Raw genomic sequence first — 17,236 nt, 5'->3', positions numbered from 1 at the left:
TCATGGCTATGGTTAGCTCAAGACCTCCTGGTTCCCACTTTAGTACTCTCTGCATTGGACAGACTTTCACTCAAGAATATGACCCAATGAGCACAGGAAACAACATTCAACTTCATTAGTCATCAGGGAAATACAAAACCACAATGAGATACTACTGCACAGTCATTAGTATGTTTTTCTCAAAACAACAGAAGATAAGCACTGGTGAGAATGGGGAGAAACTGGAACCCTCACACACTGTTGGTGAGATGATAAACTCACCTGACAATTCCTTAAGAGGCAAAACACAGTATTATCATATGATCTAGCAATTCTACCCAAGATAACTGAAAACATTGTTTTTGTTCAGTTGCTAAGTTGTATCTGATTCTTTGTGACTCCACTGGGAACAGCAGCAAGCCAGGCTTCCCTGTCCTGCACCATCTCCTGGGGCTTGCTCAAATTCATGTCCATTGAGTCGATGATGCCATCCAACCATCTCACCCTCTGTCACCCCCTTCTCCTCCTACCCTCAATCTTCCCCAGCCTCAGGGTCTCTTCCAATGAGTCAACTCTTCACATCAGGTGGCCAAAGTACTGGAGCTTCAGCTTCAGCACCAGTCCTTCCAAGGAATATTCAGGGTTGATTTCCTTTAGGATTGACTGGTTTGATCTCCTTGCTGTCCAAAGGACTCTCCAGAGTCTTCTTAAAAGCATATGTCCACACAAAAATCTATACATAAATGTTTACCACAGTATTCACAGTAGCCAAAGAGTAGAAATAACCCGTGTCCATCATCTGATGAATGGATAAATATAGCCTTGTACCAATACAATGAAAAACTATTGAGCTATAAAAAGGCATGAGATACTGATGCATGTTCACCTGGCTAGAGGAAACTCCATCTCCATTCTACATGATGAACTGCACCACCTTGCATATCCCACTCTCTGGCTTGGGCCCTGTCCTGGCAATCCTGCCCAGACCTACTGCCACAGCAAACCTGCAGAGCCTGCTAGGCAGCCCTGTGCCAGCCCCTCCTGCTCTCCGTGGGGCCAGAGGACTGACTCCTTTTCCTTTCCCAACTGGCACCATCCCAGCACGGTCATGGCAGACATCCAAGCCAGCATCAGCCATCCCTGTCACAACTTCTCCTCTCACCCTGCCAATCCACAACTTCTAGAGGAGAACCCACCACACTAGGAGCTTCTGAAAGCAAGGCCAATGCTAGAGTCATCTGCGTTGAGTCAGCACACAGCAGGGTGCCTGGAGGCACTGAATCAACACACCTCGTGGAGGAGCCTGGCTGCATTCTGGGGTGGCATCTTGGTGCAGTAGCAGGTCTCACATCCCTGCACTGACTGGCATTGGCTCAGCTGCCAGGTCAGGGTTTGTGACTCAAGCCAGGCCCCTGGGGGTTACATTCCTTAACCAGCTCCCTTTGTCACCTGGCATGACTCCTTTCAACCCTTAACTGGCTGGCTGGTTCCTCACAGCCCAACACAAGACTGTCTCCTACTCCACAGGCTCCTGGGCCACCTCATGTGTGTACATGATAAGAACAGGAACAACAGCTGACATGAATGGAGCACTGACTAAGGTTCATACCGTCTCTCTACCGGCCTCTCAGCCATCCTGTCATTATCCTCAAATATGATGCACAAATGTTTACTGAAATGTAATGTATAATAGCAAAGACCCGGAATCCGCCTTAACATCCATCAGAAGTCATGTACTGAAAACTACTTTAATTGCATAAGAAAATACAATATAAGATTACACACATAAACAAGATAAAGATATATCAATCTGTGTTTCTAGTAAGAGCAGGATAGATTATTTGGAGATGCCTTCCAATTAAGAACAGATGACACCACCCTTATGGCAGAAAGCGAAGAAGAACTAAAGGGCCTCTTGATGAAAGTGAAAGAGGAGAGTGAAAAAGTTGGCTTAAAGCTCAACATTCAGAAAACTAAGATCATGGCATCCGGTCCCATCACTTCATGGCAAATAGATGGGGAAACAGTGGCAGACTTTATTTTTCTGGGCTTCGAAATCACTGCAGATGGTGATTGCAGCCATGAAATTAAAAGACGCTTACTCCTTGGAAGGAAAGTTATGACCAACCTAGATAGCATACTGAAAAGCAAAGACATTACTTTGCCAACAAAGGTCTGTATAGTCAAGGCTATGGTTTTTCCAGTGGTCATGTATGGATGTGAGAGTTGGACTATAAAGAAAGCTGAGCACCGAAGAATTGATGCTTTTGAACTGTGGTGTTGGAGATGACTCGAGAGTCCCTTGAACTGAAAGGAGATCCAACCAGTCCATCCTAAAGGAGATCAGTCCTGGGTGTTCACTGGAGGGACTGATGTTGAAGCTGAAACTCCAATACTTTGGCCACCTGAGGCAGAGAGCTGACTCATTTGAAAAGACCCTGATGCTGGGAAAGTTTGAGGGCAGGAGGAGAAAGGGACGACAGAGGATGAGATGGTTGGATGGCATCATCGACATGATGGACATGGGTTTGGGTGAACTCTGGGAGTCGGTGATGAACAGGGAGGCCTGGCATGCTGCAATCCATGGGGTCGCAAAGAGTCGGACATGACTGAGTCACTGAACTGAACTGAAAATGGCGATTTTAAAACACATACCCTTAATGGCCCTGAAGAACTCACAAAATGGTTAAACAAAAACAAGCATGGATTGGCAAAACCTAAGAGACAGCAGGAAACCCAAAGATATAGGTACCCATGCTGAACAAATTTTGCTCTTGATTTTGGCAACCTTCGAAGACAGGAAAGGGGACTGTAGTTTAGGACCATGGCTCCCTAAATTAAGGAAACTATTTAGTAGAAAATTCTTTTCACATCAAACTGGGACACCAGAGGACCACATCCTTGGGGTTAAGAGTGACTCTGAAACAGACTTGCCCCTCCCAATTTAACCTCCACAGGACTGTAAGGAAACTGCCTTGGTGCTATGGAAACAAAGGGAAATAATTAGACATTTGTTTTAAGTGGTCCCAGGTTAATAAATGTCCTAAGGCAGCTGACAAAGTCAAATAGAAATCTTCTCTGGAAGAAGGTACATTTATCCTAGACTTAGCCTTCAAAGAATCCCCACATAAATATTTCAACGGCAATACACAGCCAAAAATAACCAAGCAAATGAGTAAATTAAGCTTCCCTGGTGGGTCAGTGGTAAAGAATCTGCCTGCAATGCAGGAGACTGGGGTTCAATGCCTGGGTTGGGAAGATCTCCTGGAGAAGGGAATGGAACCCCAATCCAGTATTCTTGCCTGGAGAATTCCATAGACAGAGGAGCCTGGAGGGCTACAGTCCATGGGGTCACCAAGAGTCAGACACAACTTAGCAACTAAACAGCAACAGAGTGAGAACTATAGAAAAAGAATATATAAACAAGTCAAGACTTGACTAGATAATTAGTAAAGAAGTCAAATTGGACAATAAACATATGAAAAGATGCCCAACTTTATTAGTAACCAGAATGATGCAAATAAAACCATAAAAATATAAAATCACACACCCACTAGTAACTAAAATCATACTGAAGTCTGACAGTACCAAGTATTGGTGAGGGGTGTGGTTCAACATAAACACATCTATGTTGTCGATAGGAATATAAAATGGTACAACCATTTTGGAAGGGGGCTTCCCTGCTAGCTCAGTTGGTAAAGAATCTGCCTGCAATGAGGAGACCCCAGTTCCATTTCTGGGTCAGGAAGATCCGCTAAAGAAGGGATAGGCTACCCACTCCAGTGTTCTTGGGCTTCCCTTGTGGCTCAGCTGGTAAAGAATCTGCCTGCAATGTGGGAGACCTGGGTTTGATCCCTGGGTTGGGAAGATCCCTTGGAGAAGGGAAAGATTACCCACTCCAGTATTCTGGCCTGGAGAATTCTATGGACTGTATAGTCCAGGGGGTCACAAAGAGTCAGACACAACTGAGTGACTTTCACTTCCACTTCATTCCGGAAGATGGTGTGCCATCACCTGATAAGACTGAAGGTACAAACATTGACTACTTCACCCAGAAACGCCACTCTTAAGTAGAACCCAAGGACAGCAATGCTCAAACACTCAAAAATTGAGAATCTCAAAAAGCTTTTGTTTATGTGGTTTATATCCATTGATACTTATCATTAGAAATTAAAACTGTCTAAACCACAAGAAGACAAAAGCACATGCTCCATTAGCCACCAGTGTACTGTTAATTACACATCATATCCCTGGTGGCTTAGAGGGTAAAGAGTCTGCCTGCAACGCGGGAGACCCAGGTTCAATCCCTGGATCGGGAAGATCCCCTGGAGAAGGAAATGGCAACCCACTCCAGTACTCTTGCCTGGAAAATCCCAAGGATGGAGGAACCTGGTCATCTATAGTCCATGGGGTCACAAAGAGTTGGACACAACTGAGCGACGACACACAGTACATGCACTAGAAAACAATGCAAAATGCGTTTAATATCTTAGTGTTATTATGAAAATAGCTAGATCTTGTGGACTTCTGAAAAGGCCTTGGGGGTCCTCCAAGGGTCCCCAGACCACAGATTAAGAACCAGTACCCTAGACGCATATATACAATGGAATACTAATCAGCCATAAGAAAGAATGAAATGTCATTTGCAGCAACATGGATGGGCCTACAGTTTATCATACTATGTGAAGTCAGAAAGAGAAAGACAAATACTATATGATATCAGTTATATGTGGAATCTGAAACATGGGACAAATGAACCTATCTATGATAAAGAAACAGACTCACAGAGAACAGACTTGGGGTTGCCAAGGAGGGGATGCAGGAGGGATGCAGTAGGGGTTTGGGACTGGCAGATGCAAGCTGGTGTATATAGAATGGGTAAACAACAAGGTCCTACTGTATTGCATACGGAGCTACATTCAAAATCCTATGATAAACCACAATGAAAAAAAACACATATATATGTATAACTGAGCCACTTTGCTCTACAGAAGAAATTAACACAACGTTCTAAATCAGCTATACTTCAGTAAATTAAAAAAGAACCAGTACCCCAGAGGAACTTGTAGATATCTGCATAAGAATAGTTATGCCAAAAGAAAAAAAAAAAGAATAGTTATGCCAGAACTGCTTGAAACATCCAAAAACTGGAAACAACCCAAAAGCCCATCAATAAGATAATGAATTTTTTTACTTGCGGTATATTCAAACAGTGGAATAACGTGTAGCAATGAAAATGAATGAGCCACAAATACACACAAGAGATCATTAGTAATGCTGAGGGAAAAGAGACAAAACTCAAAAGCCTATACAGAGTGTAATTCCATTTCTACAAGGCTTGAGGACAGGCCAAACTAGACTGTATTATTTGGGGCCACATGATACATGGTAGAATAAAGCAAAAAAAAAAAAAATGACTGACTACAGAAAAGGCAGGCTAGTGTCAGCTCTGAGGGGAGGATGGGGCTGTGACCAGTAGGGCACACAGAGGTCCACCGACTACCGTCAACATTCTATTTCTTGACCTGACTGGTGATGACACAGATCTTCACTTTATACTTGTTAAAGGCCTTACACACTTTTCTATATGCTATATTTCACAATAAGGGGAAAAGCTATACACAGTTCAATACTAATAATGTGGAATACATATTTCTACAGAGAAAAAAATGCTTTGGAAATACTGTGTATTCTAGGGAATTCCCTGGCAGTCCAGTGGTTAGGACTCAGCACTGTCACTTCCAGGGCCCCGATTTAGTCCCTGATTAGGGAACTAAGATCCTGCAAGCCACACAGTGCAGCCAAAAAAAAAAAAAAAAGACTGTATTCCAATATGTTAAGAGTGGTTAACCTTGGGTTTTCTACATTTTCCAAGTTTACTACAAAGAGCACATATTGCTCTTGTAACCATGTAAACACCTGGTATTGTCAGACTTCATTATAATTTTTAGCTTACTGGAGGGCATGTAATTTTATCTTATTACAGTTTAATTTGCAACTCACCAATTACTAATGAGGTTGAACATCTTTTCATGTTTGTTGTCCAATTTGATTTCTTCTTCTATGAATTGCCTGGTCAAGTCTTTGCCTCACTTTTCTGTTTATTCTTTTTCAACAGGTCTCAGAAAATTGGAAAACATATTTAAAAAGACAAGGTCGTCAGCTAAAATTGAAACTAATAAGGATGAACACAAAATAGATGAGCCACCTGTGGGAATCTATGCAGAAAATAGCTACCTAAGGAGATTGGTGATGTGCCTGATCAAACTAGGATGAGCTCAAAGCTCACCAAGGAGCTGACCGTGTTTTCCTAGTCAGCTGGTGCTGCTACCACTCCACAAAGGTTAGCTGTGATCTGCTTTTCTCTAACGTGTATCCTGGGGCAATGTGACGATGACAGAACTTCAGTGACTCATGAGGAATACTGAAAATGAAGAATGAAGTCACAAGTAATCTCTATAGCAGCTGGTCTCAGCCTTGGTGGTTCTGCCCCCAGGGGGCACTGGGCAATGTCTGGATTCATTTGGGGTTGGCAGACTTGGTGGGGGGCGCTCCTAGCATCTAGTAGGGAGAAGCCAAGAATGCTAAGTATCTTATGATGCACAGGAGAGGCCACTGCCGATGACTTCTCCCACCCTAAATGTCAACAGTGCCATGACTGAGAAACCCTGATCAATAGCCTCTATGGTTTTTCCAGTAGTCATGTATGAATGTAAGAGTTGGACCATAAAGAAAGCTGAGCACCAATGAATTGATGCTTTTGAACTGTGGTGTTGGAGAAGACTCTTGAGAGTCTCTTGGAAAGCAAGGAGATCAAACCAGTCCCCCCTAAGGGAAATCAGTCCTGAATATTCATTGGAAGGACTGATGCTGAAGTTGAAGCTCCAATACTTTTGCCACCTGATGCGAGGAACTGACTCAGTGGAAAAAGACTCTGATGCTGTGAAAGACTGAAGGCAGGAGGAGAAGGGAATGACAGGGGATAAGATGGTTGGATGGCATCAATAGGCATGAGTTTGAGCAAGCTCTGGGAGTTAGTGATGGACAGGGAAGCCTGGTGTGCTGCAGTCCATGGGGTCGCAAAGAGTCTGACATGACTGAGTGACTGAACTGAACTGGGGGTAAAAAGTACTCAACCTTCCATGACCCTTCTCCACGTGGAAACAGTGACTGGTGGAGAAAGGCAAATTCCCACGCTGTCCCCCCTCGACAGGGGTGCTCCAAAAGTCCTTGAGACCCACCATGCAACTACCTGGGGGAGGAACTTCTAGCCAGAGGGGAGGACAAACATGAAGATGCCAGAGCGATGGAGTGCTTAGCATATTGGAGGACCAGCAAGCCAGCCCCAGGCAGGGGTGGGAGCCAAGGTCAGAGAATGGGTAGTCCCCATTCTTTGGGGACTTGCAGGTCACAATAGGGATTTAGATTTATTGTCATTACAACTGCAAGCTGCTGGAGGGTTCTGCTGCTGTGTGGAGGCTGGAGTGTAGGGGGCAGGAGTGGACTCTGAGACACTTGTGGGAAAGTCACTGCCAGGGCTCCAATGAGACGGTACGGTGGCCCAGCCAAGGGAGGCAGCCAGAGAGGAAGTCAAAAGAGGTGGAAGTCTGGATGAGTTGAGGGTGGTCACAGGTGCGGTCTTCTGACAGTTCAGATGTGGGCTATGAGGAAAACAGCCATGGAAGAATGGCCAAAGCCCCTAGCAGGATGGATTGCCAGTTACACAGGTGGGAGGAGCAGGTCTGGAGGCAGCCAGCAGTAGCTTAGGCTTGCACTGGGTCTTCTGTGATGCCAATGAGCAGGGATCATGTTAAAATAAGTTAACATGGCTACACAGGGCAGGGGCCGTTTGGTTGCTGGATTGTGAGGAGGTCTGGAAATCCTGAGGAAATGGTGAGGACTCAGTGGGAGAGAAGAGCTGAACTGGAAGGATTTCAGTAACTTTAACACCAGCAAGGCATCAGACAACCACGTGGGGAGGGTGAATGCAGGAGCCTGAAGGTCAAGAGAGATCAGGACTGGGGATAGAAACTGAAGAGTCAAAAGCATGCAGATGGGATTTCAGTTCAAACTATAAGGCTGCTGAAAGCACCTGGGAAGCAAGCACAGGTAAGCCAGGACTATGTCCAAGACATGCCCGGAAGCGCTGAGGTCAGAGAGGAGGAGAATGAAATGGCAAGGAACGGCCACTGTGGCTTCCAGAAGCCAAGAGGAGAAAGTACTTCCAGGGGAGGGTGTGATCAGAGGTGTCAGATGACCCTGGGCTTTAGCCACACTGAAGTCATCATTGACCTTGGCCAGGAGCAGCTGTGGGAGAGGGCTGAGGCCAAATGTTAGGAAGAAATTAATGGGAGTCCCAAACTACTACAAGTTCACATGGTATAGAGTATTTTACCAACAAAAGATTAAAACAGTTTTTGTTTCTTTCTTTTTAGGCATTACTACTTTGGATTTTTGCTCCCCTCCACCCGACCTTTTTTTTTTTAAGCTAAATGATAGAACCAAATGAATGAATGGTGAGAAAGTAAGAAAAGATAGCCTAGAACTCTGCAAGAGGCCAAGGGGATATGAAGAGCAACAAAATTAGAATTGCTCTTGGGACAGTTCTTCCTCTGAGCTCACTGGGACTCAACCCAGCTCACTCATTCGGCGGGCACTTCGGCTCTGGTCAATAAAAGTTTTTGTAAGTGGAAGCCCTGAATGCTCATTAGAAACCAGGCTAGCAAGCAAAGAAAGTGGCCCTTGGGCAGGTGGCCTCTTTCCTATTCTCCTCCCCTCCCGGGAGCCTAACTTCGCTAATATCTTGACAATAGCCTGTTTGCAGTAGCAGTTAATTGGCTACTCCAACAATTCTGTGAGGCCAACACAGCAGAGAGGTCACCAGCCTCTTGGTGCAGATAAGGCAACTGTCGCCAGCAAACGGTGGGGCCACACTGGAATGCAGGCCCCGTATTCATTCCATCATCCCAGGCTAGCTGAAGCAGCAATAAACATGAAAAGGTCAGAACAAGCCGCCTGTGGCCTTGGCACTGTTTGGGGGGGGTCATGAATTCTGCACTGCAATGATGCTTCCTGCTGAGGGTACCGCCTCTCATTTGGAAAATAATCCCACACAGAACCACCTTGCGATGCCAGCCAGATGCTGTCTGGCTGCTCCTTTAAATAGATGTTCACTGGATAGGGCACTCCTCTCTGAGGGCTTCCACTACAGTTTTCAAAGTGTTTTTGTTTCAAAGCTGCAGAACCCTCGGGCATCGGATGAGCAGACCCAGGTAGGAAATGAGCAAAAACAGAGCTGAAAACCACCTGAAGGTGCAGTGGCCGTCCAGGCCCACCCAGTTCTGCTTTGGTCCTTTCCCCCAACCCGCCTGGGGACAGAGGGCAGCCTGCAGCACACCCCGCCTCCTCATCAAAGGGGTAGGCACCACCCGGACAAAGAAGAAGGCCTGGCTGCTGGCCACAGACTGCACCTGCTTCCAGTGCAGCTGTTAGGACGGGAGGGGGGGCAAGGTCTTTGGGGGACACAGCTGGGGACCCCAGATACAGGTGGCCCCCCGCACAGGGCACAGTCTGCGATCTCCTTGTGAAGCAGTTTAAAATCACAGCCAGGCAAAAGACCACCGACTGCCTTTTGGAGCCCTCATAGATGCTTCAAAGTGTTCACTGCCGCACCAACGACGTGCTCAGGCACTCAGTCATGTCCGATTCTTCGCGACCCCATGAACCATAGCCTGCCAGGCTCCTCTTGTCCATGGGATTTCCCAGGCAAGGAGACTGGAGTGGGTTGCCACTTCCTTCTCCCCGACTCAGGATTGAACCCGTGCCTCCTCCATTGGCAGGCAGATTCTTTACCACTGAGTCACCTGGAAAGCCCTAACCACAATCCAATTTTCTGCACATTTAAAATCCTGAACTCTGAGCAGATTGGGGATTGATTTAAAATGGCAAAATAGGGTCTTGCCTGGTGGTCCAGTAGCTAAGACAACAGAGGCGGCTTGGGTTCCACCCAACGAAGACCTGGTGCAGTCAAATAAGTTAATTAAATGGCAAATGAAAACAATATAAAGGAACATCACAAGCTATGTTTTTTTCAAAGAATGAAGAGGACTATAAGATCTACCCTTAGCTTCTCCTAGCTTCCTCTTGCTGCTGTAACAAATGATGCCAAATGTAGTTCCCTAAAATAACACATGCTTTTGTCTTACAGTTTGGGAGGTCAGAAGTCCGTAGTCTCACTGGGCTAAATTAAGGTGTCACCAGGGCTTCATTTCTTCTGGAAGCTCTAGGGTAGAGTCTGTGTTCCTCGGCTCCTTCCATCTTCAGAGCTGACCCCAGCCACCTGAACCTTTCTCTCAGGACATGACACTGACCGTGACTCCTCCATATTTAAAGGAATCTTGTCCTTTCATTGGCCCGCATAACCCAGGAGAATCTTATTTGAAGCTCAGCTGATCAGCAACCTAATTTCATCTGCTACCTTAATTCCCCTTTATTATTGAGGGAGGAGATAGATAGGCCCCGGGTGAACCTGCTGCAACTGGTTTCATGCTGATCCTTTGACATAAACTACCAATAGGGATTAGGCAACCTGATTGGATAAAAGACAAAGCAGCCTACGGCAGCCTCCTCATTTTTGTGGTCGACAGTTCCCAGCCTGACACACGCACAGAAAGGGTCCCAAGTCATCCTCTAGTAACCTTGGACACACGGTAATATTATAAGATCAGCATTGTGGTATCCTCTCCTCCCAGTGGGTTTTGTTCAGGTGCTCACTGGAAAAGATCCAAAATTGTGCCTGGTGGAAGCCCAAATAAGGAACTGCAGATGACATGATCATAGGGGACACAAAAGGAGGGTCACCTTCACCTAAACCCCAGAAGACTAGCCCCATATTAGCTACCTAAGCTACCCCTAGAGCCAAGACATAGCTACCCTACTCCACAAGTCGGCCCGTGTGCTTCACATGTCCTGTACTTCTAACAAACTCTGTATCTGCTTTGCAATCTTGGTCTCTCTGTTGAATTCTCTCTTCAAAGAAGACAAGGACCGATGTCTCCTTGATGGCCAAAGTCACTATGTAAACTCACAGAGTCATAGGTCCCAGAGACATCTTTGGGAGCCATCATCATTCTGCCTCCTATAGCTTCCTGGGCGTGCTCGGCGTGCTAAAGCCTCTTCAGTCATGTCCGAGTCTTTGTGACCCCACGAACAGCCCCGCCAGTCTCCTCTGTCCATGGGATTTCCCAGGCAAGAATACTGGAGTGGGTTCCTATTTCCTTCTCTGGGGGATCTTTCCAACCTAGGGACTGAACCCACGTCCCTTATGTCTCCTGCAATGGCAGGCGGATTCTTTACCACTAGCGCCACCTGGGAAGCCCCCATAGCTTCCTAGCTGCCAACATCTGGAATGCCGACGTTCATGAAAGGTTTTCTCACCCATTTCTATTACCTGTTTAGGATGGCTCTTGGCTGTTACATGCAAACCAAGCCTGGCCAGTCAGTGAACCTGTGAGGCAGCCTCAGGGAGGGTCAAGCCTGGGTTGGTGAACAGAAAGCCCCACAGCTCGCCCCTACCCCTACACACAGAGAGCAGAAGAGGAATAAGACCGAGTGCAAAGGGTAGGAGCAGGCACATGGCAGGAAAAGCACCAACACCAGGTTGGGGAAGAACCCAGAACAGGAAAGTTAGCTCACCTGGAAAGGATCTTTCCTGAACTCACAAAACCGAAAATCAGCTGCTTCCCACACTCCCCTGCTCAGCCAAACAGCCTTGTCATCCTCATCAGAGTCCTCTCTGCTGAACGCAGCTTGAGGCCCTTCCTCAGTGCCTGGTGACACCAACTCCTGGCTGATTTCCATGTGTGTGTGTTTAACAAACACACACATTTTTGTTACCTGGTATCCAAAGTGATGGAGGGGCTGGGGATGGGACCTTTGCCAGTGAGGAAGGGGTTGAAAACCGATCAAAATGGGGCAGACTAAAAGGCAGAGTCCCTAGAGCCTGTTAGTCCAGTGCAATGACTGGGGTGTATAAGGGCAACCCTGAGCCATGCAGGACAGGGACAGGTCCCCCCTGCCTAGGATGCACCTTTGCAGGGACCATTCCTGCACTCAGGAAAGCAGGGTGAAGCAGTCTCAAGGCACATTGCAGGTACCCTTCCAGCCTGTCTGGCTCAAACTCAACAGCCCAAGTCAGCCCACAGGGCGTCTGCCTGGATCCCAGCACCACCAGCACTCGGGGCCAACCTGTGCACATGTGCACTCCCTTGCCCAACCAAGTTCAACAGCCCTGAAGACCAACCCCAACCCAGGGGTCACATGCTGCCACCTCCTTCATCTCTTCTGCTTGGACTAGAGTGAATTTTTTAAGCAGAAATATACCTAGATGCCCATCAGCAGACAAATGGATAAGGAAGCTGTGGTACATATATACTATGGAATATTACTCAGCCATTAAAAAGAATTCATTTGAATCAGCTCTAATGAGATGGCTGAAACTGGAGCCCATTATACAGAGTGAAGCCAGCCAGAAAGATAAAGACCAATACAGTATACTAATGCATAAATATGGAATTTTAAAAGATGGTAACAACAACCCTATATGCAAAACAGAAAAAGAGACATAGATGTGCAGAACAGACTTTTAGACTCTATGGGAGAAGGCGAGGGTGGGATGTTCTGAGAGAATAGCATTGAAACAAGTATACTATCAAGGGTGAAACAGATCACTAGCCCAGGTTGGATGTGTGAGACAAGTGCTCAGGGCTGGTGCACTGGGAAGACCCAGAGGGATGGGATGGAGAGGGAGGCAGGAGGGGGGATCGGGAAGGGGAACACATGTAAATCCATGGCTGATTCATGTCAATGTATGGCAAAAACCACTACAATATAAAAAAAAACTAAAATATTAAAAAAATTAAATGCTTTTTAAAAATCTAAAAAAAAAAACAGAAATATAATCCACATATTGGTCGGCAGTGGCTCAGATGTTAAAGAATCTGCCTCCAATGCAGGAGACCCAGGTTCAATCCCTGGGTCAGGTAGATCCCCTGGAGAAGGGAATGGCAACCCATTCCAGTATTCTTGCCTGGAGAATACCATGGACAGAGGAGCCTGGGGGGCTACAGTCCATGGGGTCACAAGAGTCTGACATGACTGAGTGACTAAACAACACAATAATCCACCCTTTTAAAGTATACAATTTAGTGTTCCTGGTACATTCACAAGGTTCTACACCCACCACCTCTATCCACTTCCAGAACATTTCCATCACCCTGAAAGGAAACCCTGTACCTATTCAGCAGTCACTTTTCATTCTCCTCAGACTTCAGCAACCACTAATCTACTTTTTGTCTCTATGGATTTGCCAACTCTGGACATTACATCTAAATGGAATCATGCCATATGTGTAAGATTTGGTGTCTGGCTTCCTTCATTTAGTATAATATTTTCAAAGTTTGCACTACATAATTTTTGCAATAATAGTTACTGACACAGAGCTCACTTGGAGCCAGGTGTTGTGCTAAGTGCTTCATCCATTTGTCCTCGTTTAATCGTAATAACAATCCCATGAGGCAGATGGTGATATTATCCCCGTTTTCTAGATGAGGAAACTGAGGCACCAAGAAGTTAAGTGACTTGCCCTGCATCACGGTAGTTCTGGCTGGGCAGGCTGGCTCTGCAGCCCTCTTGGCTGGGCTACTTCTTTAAAAAAAAAAAAAACAACACAGGCTTTTTTTTTTGGGGGGGGGGGCCGAGGCATGTGGCACCTTAGCTCCCCAAGCAGGGACTGAACCTGTGTCCCGGACATTGGGCTCAGAGCCTTAACCACTGGACAACCAGGGAAGTCCCTGGGCTACCTCTCTTTAAGGTAGCAGGCACTTGGCTATATGCCAACACGCTCATCACAAATTCTTCACCACGTCTCACATTTCTGGGACCTGCTCCATCCCTGGGTATATCTGCATTTACAATCCCTCCTTTGCTTACACAGATAAACCTGAGTTCAAGTCCAAAACCTTACTTGACCATGTGTTTTTCATCCGAGCTATGGGTTACCACTCAGTTACTTTGCAAGGCTGTATGCAAACAGCCACTGTGGGGTAGTTAGGAAGTGTAAATGTGTGAGGCACTAAGGGCCTGGCACGTGGAAGACACGGGGGGAGTGGAGCCTTTGTGCGACTGTCACCCACCTGCACCACTGAGATCCTTCTCCCGGAAAGTCAAAAGCACAACTTCCCATTTCTGTCGGTACAGACAGATGACATACCTGTCCTCAATTTCTCAAAACTAGTAAAATACACAGTAGACTAAAAACCCATCAGTAAAAAAAAAAAAATCAGTAATTAAATTAAAACAGGAATGTCTTGTTAACCGCCTTCTCAACTCCGGGGGCCTAAAGTCTGTCTTGACATGCCAGAGCCTGGAAGGATTTCACACATTGTTTCGAGGTTCTGAGCATTTTATGAGTCCTGCTGGGCTCTCTAAGTCACACTTCATTGCTGAGGACCAGGACCAAGAAGAAAATGACTCTTGGGCAGGTCCACCTGATCCACCACTTTGGAGCTTCCAGAGAGTCAGTGGGGACCTGAGACCAACTCTGAAACTGAAAGTACTTGGATCCCCCGAGGGGACCACCAATGCAAAACCCAGATTTGTCACCTTGTTCTGCACAAAAGAACCAGGAAACTGAGTCCCTACCTTGAAACAAAAGATTGTTTTGGTTCAGCATTAATTAAAATGTAAAAAGATCACTAGGAGGCCATAATAAATGGGTGGGATCCTGGGTCTCCAGGGGCCTCTCATCCGGTAAGCGGGGATAATACCTAAGAAGCCAAACTCCTGGGGCAGTTAAATATATATATATATATATATATGTATGTATTTATGAAGTGTATATATATATATATACACACACACACACACACATATATATATATGAAATGGTACACAGCAAACACTAAGGAGATGGGAGCTGATGAAAGCAGGGCTGCAAATTTGAGGTGACACATGCCTGGTTCGCTCAAGATACCTTCCTGAGTTGTTAGGCATTGTACTGATGAGCAAACTGGATGAGCAAACCAAGCCACGTTCTGGCTTTCCCAAGGGCACTTGGCCAGTAAGGCGTAGGAGGGCCGCCTCCAGGTGTAAAGGCATTACGCCTGGCGATTAAAAGCAAGAACTGGAATTAGACAAGCCTGGAATCAAATTTCAGCTCTGCCACCTGAGGCAAGTTACTTCACCTGTGTGCCTCTGCTTCTTCCTCTGTAAGCAGGTTGCACCCCTTCACAATTTCCTCCACCACTCTATAAATCACCCAGTGTAACCCATAATGGTGAAAACCTGAGGCCTGATGATTTAAATTCCTCATCTTCTCAATGTGCCTACCATGTTGAAGACTTGCAGAAGACAGCCTTGAAAAAGGCAGTATCCTTTTTCTAACTTTTTTGGGCTTCCACTTCCAGCTGTTCCATATCATTAGATGCATGTCAATCAAGTGATCAAACTTTTTTTGCCACAAATGGATCATAAGCAAAAATAAAAACTGTAACTCCAAAGGAAAAAATGAAACAAAAGTCAACAACCCTGTAATCTGCTTTGTTTTGCTTCACTGTGCTGACAACATAATATATAGACTATGATCAGTCTGTGTTCATTTTCATGTCAGCTCCACAAGGACAGAGCTTGAAGTTCGTCCACTGCTGCAGCATCTGTGTTTAGAATGGCACCTTTGTAGAATGCTGAATGGTTCTTCTTGTCTAGACTCCAGGGGGGTTGACCACATGAGAAACATTTCTGTATCTTTTGCAAAACTGCCTTGGACTGTCTACTGTTTTCCAGTGTTCCTTATAAGTAAAATAACCCGCACTAGAAAGCAGTTATAGGACACGATTTTGTTTTTGCTGAGCTCATGTGTTTTTCACTAGCTAAATCTGCCTTTGTGTCAGGAGAGCTCAGAGCACAATTCTGCGCTCAACTCCAATGTTTCCCTCAACCTCTTTTTCTGAAGTGGAAATGAGATTAGCAAGCCTAAGAACATTCTGCTGGGACTCCTTGGCGACCATTTTTAACCACAGGCGGCATTTATTTTAAGATGCTTGTCAAACTTGAATGTGCCCGTGACCCGGGGATGTAGTAAAAGCAGAATCTGACTCAGTAGGTCAGGGGCGGGGCCTGGGATGCGGCATCCCTCACTGGTCCCAGGTGATGCTGCTGCGGGTCTTGGACCATGTGATGAGTCGCGAGGGTCTAAGAAACTTGCTTTCTTGATCTGGTAGACTTACTCTCTCCTTCTCCTGGACAAAACATCACCAATGTCTCGAAAACTGGAACGGGTACCAGAAGTAGCTGCGGGGGCTCGTCAGACTTCCACACTGCCATTCCCTGTTCACCCACCCCCCATCCCCGCCAAGATCCTGACAAAGTACGAGCAAGCACCGGAGGCTCCTCGGGTGCTTCTGATGCAGGTGGCCAAGAAACACCTTTGGAGAAGCCTTGCTCAAGGGAACGAGTGCTCTCTTCGTTTTCCCAACGGCAATCTCCCGGGGACAGCTGTTGTCACTGGTGGACACCCTGTTTAAGATTTTAAGGAGGGACTCTCCCGCTGTTTGTAGCCGGACACCAGGAGGGGTCCGGGTCTCTCCCCACCCACCACAGGGGTCACGGCAGGGTCGGCCCTCTGCTGGCACCCCTACCCCAACGTCCCGCACAGCCCCGCCTGCCAGCCTGCGGCCTCCGCAGCAGGCCCTCGGGCGGGGGCCGCGCCGCTCATGCGCACCACCGGGCCCTCGGGGCGCCTGCCCCCAACCCCGCCGGCCTACAGGGCGGGGACCCCGCGTGCCCCGCGCCCGCCTTACCTCTCTGGACAAGAGTGGCCAAGGAGAAAGCGAGGCAGATGAGGCACGCCCAGCGCCAGGCCACCATGGCTGGGAGCCGGCGGACGGGGCCCAGAGGAGCACAGTGAGCGAGATAGAGCCCGAGGGGGAAGGTCGGGGAGGAGTGGGGAAGGAGGAGGAGGAGCAAAAGGGGGAGGAGCCCTGCCCTCACTGCAGGGTCCCGCCCAAAAGTGGCGCGCGCGCACGGCGCGGCCCTGGCAGGGCGGATGGGGGCGCGCACGAGCTCCGGCGCCGGGGCGTGCCGGACCGGGTGAGGTGGGGCGGGACCGCGACTGTGGCGCGAGGGGCGGGGCGAGCCTGCAGCCTCGGGGGCGGGGCGGCTGCTCGGGGGGCGGGGCCGCAGCCTGCAGGCGGTGCTGGCG

At 47.3% G+C, this 17,236-nt stretch overlaps 1 protein-coding gene across 1 annotated transcript in view; it reads right to left on the bottom strand.

The window, feature by feature from the left end:
* CD99L2 (CD99 molecule like 2) overlaps positions 1-16,974 on the bottom strand; it is a 130,289-nt gene extending 113,315 nt beyond the window's left edge. Inside the window, exon 1 of the mRNA XM_065916579.1 lies at positions 16,836-16,974. Within this exon, the coding sequence (XP_065772651.1) occupies positions 16,836-16,902 (67 nt within the window). The 5' untranslated portion in view covers positions 16,903-16,974. The remainder of the gene's footprint in view (positions 1-16,835) is intronic.
* Positions 16,975-17,236: the final 262 nt, after the last annotated feature.

This window comes from Muntiacus reevesi, chromosome X (assembly GCF_963930625.1).
Source record: "Muntiacus reevesi chromosome X, mMunRee1.1, whole genome shotgun sequence".
Lineage (NCBI taxonomy): Eukaryota > Metazoa > Chordata > Mammalia > Artiodactyla > Cervidae > Muntiacus > Muntiacus reevesi.
Note: the sequence above shows the minus strand (reverse complement) of the source record. Positions and strands in the feature narration are given on the sequence as shown.